Consider the following 22,077-nt stretch of genomic DNA (forward strand, 5'->3'; position numbering starts at 1 on the left):
AGTAGTAGTATTTGCGAGCAGAAACTATCTCCATAGGCTTTAAATGATAGAAAGCAATGTCTGTGGTTTAAGCAATAGAAACTATCTATTTGCCTCTATTGCAAATAAAATCTCCTTCATTTTTTTTTTTTTTTTTTTTAAAAGATGACCGGTAAGGTGATCCTAACCTTTGACTTGGTGTTGTCAGCACCACACTCACACAGTGAGCTAACCGGCCATCCCTATATGGGATCCAAACCCATGGCCTTGGTGTTATCAGCACCACACTCTCCCGAGTGAGCCACAGGCTGGCCCAAAATCTCCTTCAATTTTAAGTAAACTTCATAAATCAATACAGATTTCCTACTGTATATGCCCTGATTCCAGTCATCAATTAGGATTTAAACTTTTCAGGAAACAAAAAGGATGAAACCATCTTGTGGCTACCTGCTGCCTGGTTAACCTGACTTAGGCTATATTCTTAGCACTGGGTGGCAGTGAATGGAAGGCCCAGAGCAAATTTCTCCTTCTTATCTGTAGTGACCAATGGGGCAGGAGGGCATACAGGCTGGCCTGGCAGTCTTTATAGAGGTTTTTGTGTGTCTGGGCAGGGCCTATTACTCTCTCGGTCATATGTTAAACCTGCTCCTGCACAGTAGGTTTGTAATCAGATGGCTCCTCCAAGGAGCTGATGATCTATGTACTTTCCTTATTTCTTCTAACAACATAAAGAAAAATAAGATCAGGAACCCACCTGCCACCTGCTCCACCACCCCCATGGTCACCTTAAAATGGATCCATGTATTTTAGAAAACCTGGGCAGAACAAAATAACACCCTGCTTTTTTTCTTTCCCTTTTCTGTTCCTCCCCCTGCCAATTTTCTTTTAAACTCCTCAGTCTTTGCTATACAGTTTAGTTTTACCTAATTATTTAACTCATCCTTATACGAAGAGGACGACACACCAGAACTTGCTTGCTCTTCGTACACAAAGAAGCCACATAAAGACACAGTGAGAAGGCGGCTTTCTGCAAGCCAGGAAAAGAGGCCTCACCAGAAACCAACCCTCATGGCAGCTCGATCTTGGACTTTCAGTCTCCGGAACTGTGAGGAAATAAATTTCTGTAGTTTAAGCCACCCAGTCTGTGCTATTTTGTTATGGCAACTGGAGCAGACTAATATGGGCAGCCATGCAATAGCCAGAACAATCTTTTTGAAACATAAATGTAATCCTTCTCTTCTCTGCTTAAAACCTTCCAATGGCTTCTCATTTCCTTTATAAAAGCCCTAATGCTTAGTCTGCACTGCCACACCCACATCTATCTCCTCTCTACCTTCACTCTTCTCCACTCTCCCCACCTTCCGTCCCCACGGTGCAGCCACACTGACCTTCCCATTCCTTGCTGTGATCAGCTCTTTCCCAATTCAAGGACTTCACAGATGCTCTTCCCCCTGCCTAGGTCACTCCCACTCCCCCAGATAAATGCAGCTTCCACTGGAGAGGCCTTTCCTGAATCCCCAACCAGAATGGGGTTCTTCCCCTCTTCTCTTTCAGGACCCACTCTTCATTTCTTTCACGGCACCAAAGGGGGTGGGAACATGCTGCCCCAAAACATGCTGCGTTGGCATATTGATCATTTTGAGCTGAAGACACTTGAGAAATAGCAGGTGCAGGAAGGGCTCTCTAACCTCCCCCCTTCTATCTAAAAGCAGGTCATAAAATTTCCCATGAACAGGTGTCTTCCCCATACCAGAAAGGGAAGAACTTTCTTATCACTGGAGACTCGGAGTTGACAATGAAATGGACCTGTACGAACAAACCTACTAAAATAACCCTTATCTTTCATTAGTTTGCCCCATATATTTCCTAGTCACTTTCCCACAGTTTACCACCCCTAGAAGCAAACCCTTTTTAAAAAATTTTTGTCTTGCTATTTCACAGTTCTGTCACTCGTCATTTAAAATGGTATATAAGCTCTCAGGCTGATCTGCTTCTTTGGGTCTTCATTTCTCCTATGATGGCTTCCATGTGCATGTAAAAATGTTAAATAATGTTTAAAATGTGTGTGTGTTTTGTCTTATTAATCTGTCTTAGGTCAATTTTATTCCCAGGCCCAGCCACAGAACCTAAAAGGGTAAATGAAAAGTTTTTCTTCTCTGACAGCACTTACCACAACTGGTAATTACAAGTTTATTTGTGTGTACATTTGTCAAATGTTTCTCTTGCCCATGAAATGATTGTCAGCCAGCGATGGTGGGATTCATATCTGATTTGTTCACTATGGAATTCATATCTGATTCGTTCTCTATTGTATTCTCCAGGAGTTAGTCTGGCCAAGGTCAAAACAGAGTTTGTAGGGCCTGTATTTTTACAAGTTAGGCAACCTCTAAGAAAACAATACAAAATTACAAGTACAAAATTGTGTGGGCCTCTTTCAAGGCCTTTCCAGGGCCTGTGCAAGTGCGGAGCCCTGTAACATGTGCTTCATCAGCTGCATGGTAAAGTCACCCCAGTGCCTAGGGTGTAAATACTTGTTGAATAAATGAATGAGATGTTAACCCCCTTGATATCAAGCTCTTCTCACCAGTCTCCACTGCAGTGGGCTCCCCAAAGGATGTCATTAAATTAACAAGTAATCCCTATACAAGGAGCACTCAAACTCCGGTTTCTAAGAGGTTCTTATAAATACATCCATCAAGGGCCCACTCAAATCTTACAACAGCTCCCCCCACCCACAATATATTTTTTATTACAGTAAAATACACATAATTTAAAATTTGCCCTTTTACCCATTTTAAAGCATACAATTCAGTGGCATTTGGTACATTCACCATATGGTGCAGCCATCACAGTATCTAGTTCCAGATAACATTTTCCTCAATCCAAAAGGAGACCCCATACCCATTAAACAGTCACTCCTCCTTTTCCCTGCCCCAGCCCCTGGCAACCACTCACCTGCTTTCTGTGTCTATGGATTGTCTGTTCAGGAGATTTCATACAAATGAAATCCAATAGTTTTTTAAAGGTATTTCATCTAATGTGAAGAACAAAATAATTTCCAAAGGTTTGACTATTTAGCTAACTTGCAAATATTTTTCTTAGCATAGCAATTTGAATTCCAACTTTTAAAAGTGGTCAGACACAAGATCACAGATTGTCTTTGCTTCTTCACAGCTGACTTTTTTTTTTTTTTTTTTTAGTTTTACGTCAATGTTTTGCAGATACAGAGTAAGAATGGCCAATGAAGCATGAGTGCTACCCCGAGATGTCCCCACCTGGATAGACTCCTGGTTTACCTAAGCCTGTAGTGTGGTCTCCAGCTCGATACATGTTTGGTTTCACTTTCACTCTGGCCCAACCCGGACCTTCTTTATCTTGGTAAAAGTTGCAGAGATCTTCCTCAAAATTACAGCTTGCGTCCAAGGCACTGAAAGGAAGGACTGAGCAAAGGACAACCAAAATTAAAGACGGTCAAACCCAAAGATCTCAAAGGACTACATCAACCAGTTGACAGATTCATATACATCAGTGCCAAGGGAGACTGAAGAAGTAAAACACAACAAAATATTTTTACCTGAATATCATGCTGATAGGTGAGCATCAAACTAATGTTTAAATATGATAGAAAAATTATTTTTTTCCTCTCTAAAGGGAGGGGAGAAAAGAGCCCTGTTCGCATTCTCTATAAAAATAATGTACCAGACTTCAAAGAAATTTCCTTTCATGATGTAAATAAAGACTGAGCATTTATTGACATACTTTTTCACAATTCAAAATTTATTCATACAAAATTTAAAAGAAAGAGAAAAGGAACGGATTTCAAGGGACTCAATTTCTCTCATATATTTCTGAAATAATTTTCCCTTGTTGATCAATCTTTGTGTCAGAAGCCCAGCCTCTATTTATAATTGACATTAGTTGTGGAAGCTGATCTGCTTGAAGACAACCATCACTCAGTATAAATCATGGGGTTCAAAAAGTCACATCAATCATGCAGTTCAAAAGTCACAGGTACCGCTATTGTTTTGGCTTTGCTTAGTTCTGGTATCATTTACTCTGGTCTATAAATATCACTTCAGCCCCAATGGCCTGGAGGGAATGAAACATAAAAGATTTCTGCCCTTTTGAGGATAACTTTTAGTCCTATTAACAAGTGACTTGTAAACCTCACTGTTCATATTGCTCTGTGAGTCCCGAGGGGATGTAACTGTAGCAGTTTGGGACACATTCAATGTAGCCAAGTGTGGCCTGGTCTGCATGCTGACACACACATGCCTAATATTCTAGGGCCAGGGAGAGAGGGCACTCTTTTGAATAACTGGAAAATAATCTCTAGAGAAACTTGATTTCTGGGAGCACTAAGCTGATGAAACAGGAGCTGTTTAGGGACAAAGACTCACTATACTCTCAATTTGTCAATTTTCAAAGCAAGAAAATATTCAAGTATGCTGAGGAACTGACCCAGATTATAGGGGACAAAAGAGGCCTGACAACCAAATGCTACAAGGGATCTAAGATTCAATCTTGGTCCTGAAAAACAAGAATCTGTAAAGGACATTATTGGGACAATTGGAGAGACTGGTGTATGTATGGGCTGAAGGTTAGTTGATAATATTGTATCAGTATTAAATTTCCTGAACTTCATAATTATCCTATAGTTATGTTGAAGAATGTGTTTGGTCTTAGAAAATACACACAGAAGTATTCAAGGGTAAAGGGTCATGGTGCAACCTACTCTTTAAAAGCTGATAAAAGCAAATACAGCAAAATGTTAACAATTTGTAGGTGTCGGGGGGGTGTGGGTGAAGAGTATGAGTATATGGGAGTTCTTCACAGCAATCTTGTAAATTTTGAGTTTGAAATGATACAGAAATAAAGAATTCCAAAAACACTAAATTAAAAAAAGTAAGTGACTAACAACACATTACAAAAAAAAATAAGAAGAAGAAGAGAATGTTCCTGTATATCTGGAACCTGATTGATAAGCCCTAGGAAGTGCACCAGGAGCAAACCTGGATGAGCCAGATAGGAGAAAAGGAAATGAAGAGACGTCTCAATGCTCTGAGACAGCTGGATTAGCCACACCCTGCTCTGCCTGATTGTGTCAGCACCAGGGCATAGCTTTAAGCCCTGAAGATAAAATCTGTGAAAAATGAATACGACATCATACAAACAAGGATCTTTGACATTCTCCTCTGGAGACTTGAGACCACAGGAAACCCCATTACGGTCTCCAGTATGAGTCACCCACTCCTACCTGGTAATGAAAAAAATAGATGAAAATCCAAAAACCTACAGATGGCTGTCTAGCTCAGGAAACGGCCTGGCACACCCAAATGCGACGCACCAAGAGAACAGCAGATCAGTGAAATTACTCATCAGGAATGAGTCTCTAAGCAGCACCCTGGGGCAGCTGCAAGAGAATCGTAACCCATTCATCAGGTGTGCGGGAGGGGTGGGAAGCAGTACTAAACCTTGAAAGTTTATAGCGGTTTCCTTCATAACTGGCTAAACTTGGAAGTAACCAAGATGTCCTTCAGTGGGTGAATAGATACATAAACTGAGGTACATCCAGACAATGGAATATTATTCAGTGCTAAAAAGAAATGAACTTCAACCATGAAACGACATGGAGAAAACCTAAATGTATACATAGCACTAAGTGAAAGAAGCCAGTCTAAAAAGTCTACATACTGTATGATTCCAACTATATAACATTCTAGAAAACACAAAACTATGGAGACAGTAAAAAGATCAGTGGTTGCCGGGGGGGTACTGGGGAGAAAGAAATGAACAGGCAGAACACAGAGGGGATTCAGGGCAGTGGAAATAACCTGTATGACACTACAGTGGTGGATACATGTCGTTATACATTTGTCCAAAACCAAAGAATGTACAACAGCAAGAATGAACCTTAACGTAAACCACAGACTCTGGGTGACAGTGGTGTGGTGGGGGTGGGGGATATTTGGGAAATCTCTGTACCTTCTACTCAATTTTGCTGTGAACTTAAAACTACACTAAAAAAATAGTCTACTAAAAAAAAAAAAAAGAAACAAACTTGAAAGTAAGCAAGGATCACTTCTCTCCATGGTGATAGACTGAGTCACACGGAAAAGATTTTTCTGATGATGTAATTATATTCTTTTGCCAAAACCTTGTTTTAGAAATGGATTTTTCTGGGGTCCTGAGAAGGCCTGATAAACAGAAAATCTCAAAAGCATAACTCAAAGGCTAAATATTTTTCACCTAGAATGCTGCTTCTCCCCTGAGACGGTATCTGATTCCTGACGATGAGGCCGGAGAGCCTATTGGTGACACCCCGAGCTCCCCAGGGCTCTGGGGAGGATGGAAAGCCTCTGTTCCAAGCTCGTTTCAGAAGTGCGCCTTGAGTGGTGATCACAAATTGAGCTACTGGGGAGTGTTAATGACACATTTGAAGCACAGGGAAAAATCAGAGGCTGTTAGAAGCCCCTGAACATCAGTTGATAATCAGTAAAAAAAGAAAAAAGAAATAAATCTCCTTTAAGCAAGTTACCCAAAAGCATCATAATGTAAGCTTTAGTTAATTACTTGCTTTTTGACATTTGAACTTCTTAGAAATGAGAGGCTTTGAAAACGTAATTAGGTGGAGCGTAAGGCAGTTTGAGATGAATATTTGAGAGCATTTCCCATTCTTTCCTCTGCTCCATGGAGTGCACAGAGAGAAACCCAACATCAGTCATACAGTCTAAAAGGCTCATCAGCCCCGACAGTGCTACAGAGAGAGACACGGGGTGCAGTGTGCTCTGCAGACTGCTGAACTTGCAGGGTAGTTTTATTTTAGCATGAGCCAGTCCCAAGGCGGGCTGAGACAGCTCAACGCTGGCTTGGGGAAGAGAGTGAGCGGGTCCTAGCACCGGACTGAGGAGCTGTGAAGAAACAAGGCGCTGGCCACTGACTAGATGCAGAGGCGCTTGGGGGTGTTTAAAATAAGGAAGGCTGTGGCAACTTCAGAGGTAAACAAGGCAGCAACTGGAGCTGGGTTTTCAGCTAGACAAGAGGTCTGGGCAGTGTGTTGATGGTGAATGGCCAACACTGGGATTCAGTAAGTGATCCCCTGAGAGGCGTATCCATGAGTGTCAGGATCCTCCCAGTCCCTGGCCTGGGTGCAGAGAGACCCAAGCCCAGAGAGGAGGGTGGGTCCACATATGGCAGAGCAGTGGAGCTCTCAGTTTTGGGCTGGGCATTATGGCAGGATTCCTAGAAATGGATGGGATCACCTGTTAGGCATTCAAGGATTTACAGACCAAAAGAAGACTTTATTCGTATGGTTTAGACTCCAGGACAAATGTGAATGTGGAGGAGTTTGTGGGTGGAAAGACCTAGAAAAGGAAGTGCTATAACTCAAAGTGGAAGGGCGTTCTCCCTGTCCTCTGGAATCATCCTAAGGGGTTAGTTGGGAAGCTACATGACACTGGTGTGGACACCTGTGATGATGCCATGGGAGACTGGATTAACCATAAGCCCAGCCAGATGGCGGGAACAAGACGCCTCATATGTTGAAATAATTCCTGTCTCAGCCTACTAGGAAGAGGAGGGAAGAAAATGCTAGATCCAGCTGGGAAAAGCAGAGACATCAAGTTTGGAGCTAACCAAGATAAAGAAAAAATGTTGGCACCTGTTATGAAACACAAGGCCACAAACTATCTGTGAAACTTAAGATGAAGGATGAAAACTAAAGGGCTCAGCTTTGAAGGCTCAGAATATGGCCCACAGCTGCTCCATAAAGGCAGCGTGAAGCAAGGCAGTGTTCTTCGCTCCTTCTCTTTAGTTTTTGTCTCACCCACTTTTCTTCAGGGAATGTAGATGGGCGTATTTTGAAAATAAAATAAATAATATTGTCTCAGGACCAAGCAGCTGCGTGTCATACTACTGTGGCCTTCACAGATATTAATTCGTCAATCTTCTGGAAAACTTTCTGAAACAGAGTTTTCCATCCTTGCCCTATAGATATGGAAACAGAGTCTCAAAGAGGCTAAATAACACGACTGATGTCACACAGCTTGTAAGTGGCACAACTCCTGATTCTTGAGCATAACACTATGATGATACAACTAAACCATTTTCAACCAAGTTGGTAGGGTGGGAAGTTCTGAAGTCCAATATGGAGCCTCAGTTAACCTAACTGTGTAAAAGTGCATATCTGTGGACGTTTCTGCAGAGAAAGGGTCTTTATTTATGTGGGCTGTATTTTTATTAAGGGGCCACCAGCCCTCTTAATAAATGGTCCTTGTTTTGCTGAAACCTTTCTTTTCCTTTCACCAGTCAGACTACAGTGTCATAGGAAAGAGCTCATACACATTCTTATCTTTTTTAAAAGTGAGAGCACTTCTGAACATTACTTCTAAGGTGACTCAGTTGATTTTATTACCTCCCAGTGGCCTCTTCACCCCACCCTCTAGCCAGTGCAGATACTGAATAAACAACTCTTCTCCCTTACATATGACTGGGAAATAGAAAAGTTCAATGTAAATGCCTAGTGACAAAGAGGGACTTTCTAAAAATACTGATAAAGAGGGTGTGAAATTACTGCTAACATAATTGAAATATTAACTGATAGGATTGAGGAGCAGCAAAATAATTTTGGTTTCTGTGTTCTGTCAAATTAGAGACTCTTTTAATCTTTTATTATTGTTTGGATGAAGTCATTTAAGAATATGTAAATCAAGTCTGGTTCTGTTTTTTAAAATTTTTTTTCCTTAAACTACCTTTCTTTTCTTTTCTTTTTTTCTTAACTAGAATTAGTAAAAAGTAATATTTAGTTCCAGCAAATCAGCAGCTTTCTCTCTAATTTTTATTTATTTATTTTTTGGCAGCTGGCCAGTACAGGGATCCAAACCCTCAACCTTGGTGTTATCAGCATCATACTCTCTAACCAATTGAGCTAACCAGCCAACCCATTCTCTCTAATTTTGAGGTAACAGTTTAGCTCAAGTAGAAAATATTTTCCTTTTTAGTCTCCTTGCTTGTAGAATGTCTGAAACCATATTAAATTAGAAACTAACTCTATCTTAAGTGAAAGTCAGACTACAAGGCCAAGTTCAAAAATTTATTTCCCGTGCTCCCAAACCCAGAATGAGGGCTCATTAATTAGATGAGATGACCACAGTGTTTCCCTGGGCGTCTCAAGGAAACAAATTCACTAAATGGTAAGGTCAACTGCATTCATCTGGGTTATCATTATACATTGTCATCCTTCTAAAACATTTGTTTTCTAATTTACTTTTAATCAATTTGCTTACCTATTTTCCCAGAAAGTAAAACAATTCCTCTCTTCCCATACAAAATTACCAAAATTTGTCATGAAAAAATAATTTGAGAGTTCACTTAGAAACAGAAAGTAATTAAATTAACAGCACATAATATTTAGCCAAAACCATCCTAGAGATGTCTACCCAATACTGACATCTTTAAACATGAGGACATTTATAAATCTTGGATACATATAGTTGGAAAGAGTTTTTATAATCCTATTCAGTAGATCATGAGAGTTTTTTCCATCTACCCAGCTATAGACCCAAGATATCCTTTAAAGAGAAAAGTGGGGTGGTAATAAGGTTTAGCATTATTTAATTTTCTGTTCCTAGTAGGCAGGGAAGATGAAAGCTCCTTAAGATATGACAATTGGCCTGTGGTGTCAGAAAAATTAGATTCACTTGGTGAGGGGGAAAAAAAAGTAATATTCCAGAAGGATGACTATTTGGTTAAATAATTTTTTAAGGATGAGATGAGAGGAAAGGTGAGGAAATCAAAAGCAATTAAAGCAAGCCCTGACCACAGGCATCAAAAGAGAAAGAAAAATTCCAAAGCTAAGGAAGAAGAAAAAAAGACTGCTCACCTGTCTGATTTTGGCAGTGAACAGGAGAGAAAGAAATATCATCCAGGGCAACATACCCTCCTTTGGGACCATTGAAAGCAACTTCAAAAATAACCTACGGAGGAAAATGACATGTTGTCACTTGTTTACATAATTTCTTTTAAGCTTTAGTATACTTACCCATGATCTAAAATGACATGTCAATCAAACCAGGTGATGTCAAGTTACAAGGACTTATGGAATCATGTTCCCCAAAATAAGATTTTGGGCAGCACCCTCCTCAACCCACAGTCTCTTTTAGGGATAATCAAACTGCTAGGGTCTGAATGCTTGTCCCCACCAAGAGTCATATGTTGAAATCCTAAGACCCAAGGTGATGGTGTTAGGAGCTGGAGCCTTTTGGGAGGTGATTTAATGCTCTTATAAAAGAGGCCTGAGGGACATGTGAGGACACAGTGAGGAAGGCACCATCTATGAACCAGAAAACATGCCCTCACCATACACTTGATCTTGGACTACCCAGACTCTACTATAAGAGTAACAAATTTCTGTTATTTATAAGCCACCAAGTCCATGATATTTTGTTATTGCAGCTCAAATGGACTAAGACAGAAACCCTAAAAATGTATTTTACTGGTGGATATTTCCCTCTTTCTTGAGTGTCAGCTAAAGTGCCTATGTCATTTTTGATAAAACTACAGAATTAATTAGCATTATGAACTCTGATTAAAGGAAAATCAGGCTCACTGAAAAAAGCAGGCCAGGTTCTCCCTCTGCCACCCACAGGGAGCTAAGCCCCTGAGTCCCTCTCCCTTCTTCCTACGTGGAACTCTGTGTGAGGGCCTGGATAAAGATGCACGAGTCAGAGATGATTACCCTGATCTCAGCATGTCCAGGTATGTACCAAAGGTTGGAAAGAACACAGGTTAAAGAGTTCAACCCCTTTAGTTCTGTGCTCTTCTTCCCTGCCACCGACCTTAACTCTGAGTTTAATCGACCACCTTCTGCCTGGAACCATGGGGATCAGGTGTGGTCAGCACAGGCTTTACTTGTGCTGGGAAAACCACTCAGGTGTGCAGTCCACTCTGTGAGTTGATAACATGGGGACATAGCGTGGAGCAGGGCTTGAAACCTAAATGCCTACAGGGGCCAGGCAGGTAGTATAAATGCAGGAAGTGAGCTTCACCAAGTGGGATGGTGTAGACTCTCATGAATTGGGGAAGGCAAGCCCTGTCTAAAGGGGCCAGCTGTTACTCAGCTTCATCAATGGCCGATGTGTGGGAAGTCAGGCCTGTTATGGGTCAAACTGTGTCCTCTCAATATTCATGTGTTGAAGTCCTGACCCCAGTATCTCAGTATGTGACCTTATTTGGGAATAGGGTCACTGCAAATACAATTGATAAAGATAAGGTTGTACTGGAGTAGGATGGCCCTGTAATCCAATGACTGATGTCCTTATAAAAAGGGGACATTTGGATGCAGAAAGAAAAGAAAATGCCACATGAGGATGAAGGCAGAGACCTACAAGCCAAAGAATGCCACAGATTGCCAGCATACCACCAGAAGTGGGAGAGAGGCCTGGAACAAATTCTCTCTCACAGTCCTTAGAAGGAGCAAATCCTGCCAACACCTTGATCGTGATCTTGGACTTCTGGTCTCTCCAACTGTGAGACACTACATTTCTGCTTTTTATTTTTTATTTTTTAATTTTTTTAAAAGGTGACCAGTAAGGGGATCTTAACCCTTGACTTGGTGTTGTCAGCACCACGCTCACCCAGTGAGCTAACCGGCTATCCATATATGGGATCCGAACCCATGGCCTTGGTGTTATCAGCACCTCACTCTCCCGAGTGAGCCACAGGCCGGCCCCATTTCTGCTTTTTAACCTGCCCACATTGTGCCACTTTATTATGGCAGCCCTAGCAAACAAATCCAGCAAATTATCAAGAGAATCTGAATCTCTAGATTCTATCTGAAATCTTCAAACTTCTGAATACTGGCAACTAATTCAAAAATTAAAACAAACAAACGAACAAAACAAAACCATTACAGCACTGTGGGCTAGATTTGACTCATAGGTTTCTAGTTTGCAATGTCTTCTGAAGAGAATAGTGTCTTGGAGGCAGACAGACCAGAGTTCAAATTCCATTTTCACTTAATAGCCAGGCAACCTTGGGTACATCACTAAATCTCTTGGGGTCTTGATCTTCTTATCTAAAAAGTAGACATAATAACACTGACCTTGTAGGACTGTGGAGGAGATTCAATGAGATAACGTATATAAAGATCCTGGCACAGAGTCAGGCAGCTAATAAGCTCTGCATTAATTTTATAACTTTTTCTTTAGGTTGACTCTCTTGAACTCACAATCAGGTTTGAGCCCAGTTAGCTGCTAATTAGTTCAAGCAGGCCCCCTTTCTCCTCCAGCCTCAGTTTCTTCACGTTGGAATAAAAGCATCTGGGCGAGATGGTTCTTAAGGTTCCTTTCAGCCGAATAACAATGTTCCTACGGGGATCTGGTACCTGAACCCTCCAAAATCTAGGAGAAGCCCTGGAAGTTTGCCTCTGGCAAGGGAGAAAGGGTTGTGAATGAAGGAACAAATCTGGACACATGAGCAGGGGCAAATTCAGTTTACAAACTTAACACAGGTCTGTGACATTTAGCTCTCAAGGTGCTAGCTAAGGTGGATAACGGGACTTGGTTCATACTGAGCAGGTGGAGTAGGAACGGTATTTGTGATCAGGAAGTGCTAACGTGTGCCTGTGTGCCAACGTGTTCTCTCTCACTCTGAAAATATAGTCTCCAGTGTTTGTTTTCCTTTTAAAAATTCATTTGAGAGTATGGTGACATTAAATTCACTGATTTCTGCAGGACAAGTTTCTTTTCCTGAAAATTAATAAGAGCAAATAATACCAGTGAATAGGTTCAGACTATAGAGCAAAGTCACACATGTGTGGTCCCAAAGGATGTGTATTTAGGTTTTTAGTGTCCAGAATTGTAACTTTCCAAGGACTGATTTTTTAAAGTTCAGCGAAGCTGCACTCATACAAATGTTGCCCAAGAAGTTTATGGTCAGATGAGAGGAGCTGATAAAGAAAACGCCATGGGCGTGTATCTGTGTGTGACTCATTTGGCTTTAATGGAAGGAAAACTCTCGGAAGCACTACGTTCATTTGTTTTCCTCCTCACAGGAAATTTTCCACTGGGCTGCAAGAACAAATCAAGGCCTGGTCAGACTTCAGAATAGGAAATAGCACACATTCTGCAAAAGGCACTGAGCTCTCTCTGGCAGGCTTTGGGGGGAAAAAGGGGGATAGAAAGGGGGTGCAGGGATTGGTAGGCACGCCATGAGTAGACAGAACATGTCAGAAACCAAGACCCAACCCCAACGTTCTCTGCAGCCCTACATCAGGCTAGCAGATGGCACCACCAAATAACTTCCAGAGGACTAATCTGCTTCTTTAGTACTTTAAAGAAGACTGGAGAAGATATTGCAAAAAGCACAAAGTGAAGAGCAAGGGATATTAATAACTTCTGGCAATAAGACTCTACTTATAGCTCCAAATCCTTATAGCAATCTTACATTTACAGCAACCACAATGCTACACCCACCGATTCTAGAGGTCTTATGGGGTCACCAGACAGAGCTGGGCCTCCTCCCTAAGCTTTAGGTCAGATTTTAGTCCAGGAACTTTTCTAAGTTCTCTGGCATTCACCAGCTGTGTGACCTAGAAAAAAAAAATGTCAAATTTCTTGGACACCGTTTTCTTCTTTCTCATCTATAAATATGTGGGTAAATTTTATCTGCTTTGTTGGATGGTAAGCACTGAAAGTACTTGTAAGTTCTGAAATACAAACAGATACAGATATGTGCTTAGAGGCTGGCTGGTTAGCTCACTTGGTTAGAGTAACACCAAGGTCAAGGGTGTAGATCCTTTACTGGCCAGCTGCAAAAAAAAAAAAAAAAAAAAAAGGAAGAAAAAAATATATATATGGACCTAGAGAAAGGTCTGCAGGGATAAATATCAAAACGTCAGTAGTCCTCATCTTTGTAGGGTTGGCCTAGGGTGTTTTAATTTATTTCGCTTCCCTGAATTTTTTAATTCTTTTGCATTCGACATTTATCACTTACGTAACTGTAGAAAGTTTTCACACTAAGGCACCAAACCCTGTTTCAAATTAGGGCCATAATAAGTTTATTTCTGATTGTATTACATTAAGCTGCCAAGAGAGAAATAAGTCACTTTTTTATAGAAAGACAATTCCCTCAAGTTGGGGAAATCTTCAAAACTGCTCGCAGGAATGAAAGTTCAAGATTGAGTTTCACTTAGAGGCCTCTCGTCTCTTTTGGATGCTCCATGACCAAAATGCAAGGTCCAGAGAGAGAGTGTGCTCACGAAATCGAGCTGATTGACTGGCTTTTTCCATATTTGTCCTTATAAAATGAAAATGAACATGCTAAGGGAGGAAGGGAGAAGGGAACACAGAGGAAGGGAGAGAGGTGGAGGGGCTGAGGAAGGAAATAGAAAGATTAAGACTGAGGATGAGCAGAAAGGAAAGGTGACCGTGAGACTGTGGGGATCGGGGACTGTAGGGCCTCCTGATCTCCATGCCTGTGTGCGGGCAGACTCCTGCAGAGCGGCAGGCCAGGGCACACCTACCTCCATGGGGTACGGAGCACTGAACTCCACCTCTGCAAGGTTCCAGGCAGGATTCCCTGAATGGCTTTTCCAGATTTCCTCATAAAGGCCTGCCAAATCCCGAGTATAAACAGAGAAGATGTTGTCATTCCCCTGCTGGAGCTGGTAATAAAATGACAGGCAGCCAGACATGGGGGCCGTGGTCATCGGGGAGATGAGCTGTGCCACCTCCTGGAAGTGCTTGACATAAACTGAGTCCACGTACATGTAGTGGCCTAAAAATCACACAGACAGAACATAGTGCATAAGACAGGTTGGGGGGTTGCAGATGAAATGGTGCGATGCTGGGTTTTACTTCAAAATCATCCAGTGGGAGTGGTGGAGAGGAAGTGGATGGGTTAAAGATGAAAGAAGTCTGGCTATGAGTGGATAAATGCTGCAGCAGGGAGACCGGTACATGGGGCTCATCGTACTTTGCAGGATGAGACCATTCTTTTTATTTTCCTTACTTTTGGTTGAAGTAAAACATACAGACAGTAAGGCAGATGTGTCACCTGTAAAGTGCTTGAATTTTCACAAGCTGAACACAACCATGGAAAGAAACAGAACACTACCCCATCCCCTTCCGAAGCCTTCATTGAGTTGTAAGATTTCTAAGAGCTCCTTAAACATACCATGTATTCTTAAAAGGACATGGAGAGACCCTCCTGTACATCTGTACAATTTACATAAAATGTCACTGTGTGTTTTTTAAGTGAAACTAAGATTTTGAATTCAAACTAGATGGCAGCAATTCATATATCATTAATAGAACATATAGGTCAATCAACACTACAGGTAGGGTTAGGTTCTGGAAGGTTGAACTTGTGACACCACTCTTGGCAGGCCTTGGTGGGCTCTGGACCCGGGGGCTGCCTCCATTAGAGGCATCTGGGTGCAACAGAGAAACCGTATGGCGGAATGTGGAGAGCCCTGATTTGGCATTGAAGAGAAGTGAGTTTGAATTCTGCTTCTTACTAGCCTGTGACCTTGAGCAAGTTTCTGAATTCTCTTGGGCCTCAATTTTCTGATCTCCAGAATGAGAATCAAATACTTCCCTCATAGATTTGATATGAAGATTACATTAGATTATGTACGTAAAGTGCTTACTGTGTGCCCAGCACGTTGTAACTGCCTAACGTAGTCATAATAAAATAATGACATTAATGACTCTAGAACCATGCTTATCCTATAGCCTGTTTTGTATAAAGGGCAGCTATTATTATTAGCAATTTTGTACAAATTTATCTAAGTGATGACAGAGAAGTGCTACGCAATGTAGTTTTGGCAGAGTGCCCTTTCCATTTACGAGCTTGGAGCAATTACAGCTTAATATCTTTGTTTTTATCATGTGATGCCTGGTTAGTAAAAATTCATTTTCCCCTTAGCAAAAGAGCAGCAGGAATATTAGGAAGAATTTATGCATTCACGCACCAGACATTGACTTTGCATCTAGCACACTGCCTGGTCGGTGATAAGCCCTGGACACAGGGTTATTCAAAGCACGAATACGGTCTCAGAAAGGTCCCCCCCCCCAACGTATCTGAGGAGGGATGGAGAGATCAAAGTTCACTTTCTCCTGGTGGCAAATTGCTCAATCCTCTGAATAATCTTCCTTGTTTAAATATAATTTCTCTTATCATAATGCCAAGCCAAGCAACTGTGAATAAACAGAGATACAAACTTAGATGCTCAGAGAAGCCAGCCAGATTACACGTATGAGTGAAGCAGACTGGGTCAGGGAGAAAAGACCAGCATTTGAAATCATAGTTCCTGCCTTGGGTTGAATGTCCCCCCAAACTTAATCCCCACTGTAACTCTGAGGGTGGGAAATCCTATTATGGTAATTGAAACTTGGGGCCTTGAAGAGGTGATTAGATTATGAGGACTATGCCCTAGTGAACGGATTAATAATGGTGGTCAGGGGCATGGTTCTGAGGGCTTTGCAAGGAGAGTGTGTGAGGAGGTTACTCTTTCTCTCTGCCCCACCATTCTGCCATATGAGACCCCTGGGTCACTGTCACCACGACCAAGGTCTCACCAGCTGTGTTCTCTGGACTTCAGATTTCCCAACCTCTGAAACTGTAAGCAATAAATTTTGTTTTCTTTATAATCACCCAGTTCCAAGTATTTTGTTATAAGCAACAGAAGTGGACAAATACTGTACCCCAGCAATGAGAAACAGATATAAAAATCTCTGGAAAAATCAGAAAATCTGATAGCTCTGGGCCCATATTCTCATGTGGCACAACCAGTTGGTGGTAAGAAACCCTAGTCCCTGGCATGGGACTAGTCCCTAAGCAGGCAGCCTCTTCTCACAGATGTTGCCCTGACGTCCAGCCCCGTGCCACAGGTTTTTCCCACTGAAGCCTGAAATCCAGGTTTTTATGACTAATCTCTTAAGTTTTAAATAATGCTCCCTATATTAGTTTGCTAGAGCTGCTGTAACAAAGTACCACGAACTGGGTGACTTAAAGAGCAGAAATGTATTGTTGCCCTGTTCTGGAGGCTGGAAGTCCAAAACTGAAGTGTCAGCAGGGTTGGTTTCTTCTGAGGGCCATGAGGTCAGGATGTGTCCCAGGCCTCTCTCCTAGCATCTGGCAGTGTGCTGGCAATCTTTGGCAGTCTTTGGCTTGCAGATCTCTGCCTTCGTCTTTACATGGTGTTCCCTCTGAGTGTCTCTCTCTCTCTCTCTGTGTCCAAAGTTCCCCTTTTTATCACGACACCAGATAAGTCAGATTAGGGGCCCAACCTACTGCAGCATGACCTCATCTTTACTAATTATACCTCAATGACTTATTTCCAAATAAGGTCACATTCGGAGGTACTGGGGGTTAGGATTTCCACATATGAATCTGGGGAGCACAATTCAACCTGTAACATCCCCCACCATGATATTTTTTCAGCTTTGTTCGCACCAAATAAACATATCTGTAGGCTGGAAATGGTTGGTGGGCTCCAGGGAGGGGTTTTGAAGGGAGAATCGGAATGTCAGAGGGCCAGCCCGTGGCTCACGCGGGAGAGTGCGGTGCTGGGAATGTCAGATAGGACTGAACAAAGAACCTCGATGTGGAAGGAAAGCCACTCCTCTCTATCCCAAGCTCAAATGTTCTCTAAAGCACTTCTGGTGACCAGCCGGCCTCGACTAGAACATTCTAGTAATAGTGAATACATGTGGCCAGTTAGTCCCTGTAACATACTTCTGTTTACTAAGAACTCAGGTGAGTATCAAAGGCAGAGATGAAGTTTATTGCCCTTTGTAAAATGTCTTACCAATGACCCAGAATCCCTTTGCAGGTAGGCCTGAGTGGAGGAGAGCTATTATACTTTGCTTTCTTGATACCTCATTGTGGGGGCCATGAAGTGGGAGCACTGAGATCTCCTTCAGGAGAGCTTGCTGCAGGGACCATAACTGATTGACAAATGTCTAGCTGCCTCACCAGGGATGGGCTGAGACACCTGACTGGGTTTGTACCAAGGCCACACTACTCTGGGCTGCTCCCAGCTAGTGTCCTGACATAGCGCAGGTACCAGAGCAGGGCCATTCCACCTGACACGGGGTTCTTCAGCAACTCCCCATTAACCTGGCCTCTCCTCTTCCTCAGGAGTCAGATTTGCATCCTGTACTGAAGGCAATCCCCACCCACGGCCACTTTATGACTTTTGTGGGCCCTAAGTACTTTCACAGCTATGGGCCCATTCCTATCTAAAAAATATTTAAAATTTTACTTTATGACTGCATTGGTATAAATCTAGGCTTAATTTGTTATTATTGTATTTGTTATTATATTCATTTTTTCCTTCTGATTTTAAAATAAATAAAATTAAAACATTTTCGTGGATCCCTAAAAATGTCATGGCTCCTAGACACTGTGCCTACTGTGTCTAATGAGTACTTTGGCCCCGTCCCAGCTACTGTGGCTCCTTCTTCCTTAGTCCTTCACAGCCATTTCCCTTAATAAATCCCTTTCCTACCTAATCCCAGCTCAGGGTCTGCTTCTTGGGGGACCCAAACTGACACAGCTATGCACAGGGAAATCACACTGCCCAGGGAGAGGAGCAGCTATCTCCAAAGAGTCCCGGAGACTCTCGGTGAGTCTGAGAAACTTCACAAATCCACTTGAAACTACACATTCCATTTCTGAGTGCACAATAACTGTGCTGACCTAGAGAAACTTCTCAAACCCAGCTCCATCACAAATTCATTTTTCTTGCAGTTGACAGACATCTGATAGTCTTCTTCAAAGGAAAATTACTCACCTGCTGTGTGGACAATATTTTAATCTGTGCATTTGCAGTCGAAGTGCCTCAATAACAACTCATGCTCAAGATGCTAGGCCAAGTGAACCACAATCAAATCTGTGATCCAAAAAGCATCCAGCAAACACAATGTGACCTGCCCAAAGTGAGTCAGAGAGGCTGCTGAGAATCAGACAAGACTGCTGACACCAAGTCTCACACGGAACCACTAGACTAGACCACAGTGTGTTGCCCCCTTTTCCTCTCCATCATCTGTTTGTTGACAAAGTTGGGTGCTATTTACTGACAATCTGAGTAACACCAAGTTTCTCACTGGGAAACATAAGGTAGCTCATCACATGTTTATCATCTCAGCTGAAGGGAGGGGGATGATTCAGAAATCACCATTCAGGTGTCTGCCCCAGAAGGCTGGGCTGGAGGAATGACAACCAACCCAGGCCGAGTATGTCATTGGGTACAATCTGCACTGAGGAAGGGGAGCCAACAGTTGGTTGGGTGCAGGTGCCATTTTATGCTTCTTTCCAAGGAGAATAAAGAAGGTAGCCTGGAGTTCTTGGGAAATTACATCCTGTGTCTGGCATTATGAGAATTTCCCTGGCCAGTTCAATGAGACCAATCCTCCTATATAGCCCAGGGTTCTAGAGCTTCCAGAACCTCTAAGAGATGCAATTTTTATCAGATCTTTAAGATTTGAGTAGGATGAAATTAGGTATAGATGAACTTTAGGTAGACGGGATCCTATAATCAACCAAATCATTGGGGATCCTGCAGGCCACAGAGATTTTAAAGTATTAAAGCTTTAGCTGAAAATGAGTCGATATGGGGGGCAATGGGTTCCCCACAAGCTTAAGAATTGAAAAGTTTATTGCCACTCTTCTACAGTCCATGCCGATTTGCCATACACACACTGGAAATCAATCTATCACTACCTAATTCTGGATTATAAACAAGGTTTCTAGGAAAAAAATAATTTCAAACTCAGTGGAAAGATCACAGTTCTCAGTAATGCCAGCCCAAGCTCAGGCTTCTTCCGGGACAATACCTGCAGTGATGTATTGCATGCTTGTTTCTGAAGAAGACTTCCTTCCTTTCCTGCAGGCAGCCTCTGCGTTAGCTAGACTTTTCATGTGCAAGCAGCGGCCTCTGGTAGTCAGCCGTTTCCCCTTGGGTTAGACAAAGAACTTGGAGGGCAGTTCCTGAACGTTTATTTTCAGTCTGGCTAACCAGCATTCCCCAGTGATTGCTTTTGGCTCAGCCATGATGCCAAAGGCATCCTCTGACTCAGATGTGACTCGGCCCCGTTGGCCACATTTGTACTCTGTTGCGTTGTGTGTTTCAGTGTTGCTGGTTGTCTGGACAAGCTGTCTCCCCGGTAAGGAAGACAACTTGGGCTGAAGAAATGCATGTCAGATGGAAATGCCCCCTGGTCTGCTGCCACAGTGAGGAGACAGCACCCACAGACATCAAGTTAACACGCCAGCTTTCCCCTCCACGAAGCCAACAGTCAGCTTCATGAATCTTTAGTTCTAGGGGTCTTCTAGGGTGGCTTTTACTATACTGGAGTCAGCCTCTAGTCTTTTTATACAGGTTTCAAGGGCAGTGTAAATGTAAATAACTTAAGTAGGACTTCTCCTGGTGTCTGCTGAGACCTCAAATTCAAGAAGAACAGGTGACAAGAACCTCTACTTTCTAAAGGGTGGTGTAGACCATCACCATGCTGAGTGGCAGCACTTGGCATCTAAGCCAGCTCTATCAGTGTTAGCCCATATCCCCCTCCAGCCTGCATACATGAGAAGGCTAGAAGTGGACCAGAGAGACTGGAAACAGGGCTTCTTTGAAGAGAGCTGTCACAGTGCTCACCTCTTATGTGTTTCTTTTTTATATCTCAAGGGAAGGGAAGGAGATTGCCTCCCCTTTCTTACCTTGACCCAAAGGAAGGGATTTAAGGGAACCATTCATGGAATAGGTGGAGGAGGGAAACAGCCATGTAACCTCATCCCTTCCCATTTGTGCAGAAATTTCTGGGCTCTGCAATTGCCTTGGGCCTGGAGGTGAGGGTGGTCCTAGTTTTTGAGGGAACTTGATCAGAGATAAGTGAAGTTTGTGGGGCACCGAGACTGGTGCCTGCCACTTGACTGCATACATGTAGAGGCCAGCAGCTGACTGAGGTACCTGTAGGGCAGAGCAGAGAGGGAGGATTTTGTTGCTAGTGAGCTGCATGTCCACAGTTCAATGGGGCAAAGATACTGAGTTTTCCCTTAGCTTAAGTGGGCAATTTGGAAGGTAGCTTGGCTACAGTACCTTTCTCTAGAGGGCTGCCTGCCAGCATGGTAAATCCAATGGAAAGGGGTGGGCAGGTGTACTATGACCTATAGGAGCTAAGGGGGATTCACAGATGGTCAGCCAGAGAGGGCATCGTCCCTGTCTGGGAACAGTAAGGTGGGATTCCCCACGGGCCGTGACAGAATGGCCAGAATTTGGCCACCTACGTGAAGGACATGAACTCCAGATTAAAGAGCACCAGGTAAGTAAAACTTTCTTCCCTGGCCCTTTCCTTTCTGCCCCATCCCCCAGCAAGCCTCCCCCACCCTGAAGGCGCCAGAAGCAGCACAGTGAGTGAGAGAAGAGGAGGGTAAGAGAAAGGTGGAGACAAATGAAGAGACAAGGTACGAAACTTTCTCTCCGCTACTGCTCTGTGGTCTAGTCTGGGGGAAGATCTGAATTGGATGAGACTTGTCTGAACTTAACCCTTGAAAATGAGGCTGTTCATTAATATCTGAAAGTGACTGGAAAGATATAGAAAGTCATCCAAGGACAGGAAAAGGAGATCCAGCAGAGTTTGCACAAAGGCAAGAGTAAGAAAATTAATAAAGCTGCTTCCCTACTGAGCGCTTATGCTTTGAACCAAATGGATTAATGCAGAGAGCAAATGAATAGGTGCTGTTAAGATGATCCATCCATCTCACGGTCTTTGACGGAATAAAATAATTCTGACCTTATCTTAGGTCTTGAAACCTTGCCCAACTACTTCCAGAGTGACACCATAAGCAGGCTTGATTTTAAAAATTGCAGCAAAGAAATGCATTTCCATCATTATTTTTCCAGCAATTATCTTTTTGCTAAGGCATGTAGAAAACCATCATGATCTGAGCTGTCAGGAGGTTACCTCCTGAAAGATTTGGTTTCACTTCATAAAATATGAACGAAGAAAGAAACCCAGATGCAATGAATCAGAATTCAGTAAGACAAAACAGGATAAAATCACATCCCCTCCAGTATTCCAAAGATCTCCCACCACA

The 22,077-nt window shown here is 42.6% G+C and overlaps 1 protein-coding gene across 1 annotated transcript in view; it reads right to left on the minus strand.

Moving 5' to 3' along the window:
- The window catches only part of MAMDC2 (MAM domain containing 2), a 149,935-nt gene that overhangs the window by 51,691 nt on the left and 76,167 nt on the right, over nt 1-22,077 (minus strand). The window contains exons 6-8 of the mRNA XM_063081199.1: nt 14,501-14,754; nt 9,860-9,953; nt 3,276-3,419 (exon numbers count right to left, since the gene is read on the minus strand). Coding sequence (XP_062937269.1) covers nt 3,276-3,419; nt 9,860-9,953; nt 14,501-14,754 — 492 coding nt within the window. The remainder of the gene's footprint in view (nt 1-3,275; nt 3,420-9,859; nt 9,954-14,500; nt 14,755-22,077) is intronic.

Source organism: Cynocephalus volans, chromosome 16, assembly GCF_027409185.1.
Source record: "Cynocephalus volans isolate mCynVol1 chromosome 16, mCynVol1.pri, whole genome shotgun sequence".
Classification (NCBI taxonomy): Eukaryota; Metazoa; Chordata; class Mammalia; order Dermoptera; family Cynocephalidae; genus Cynocephalus; species Cynocephalus volans.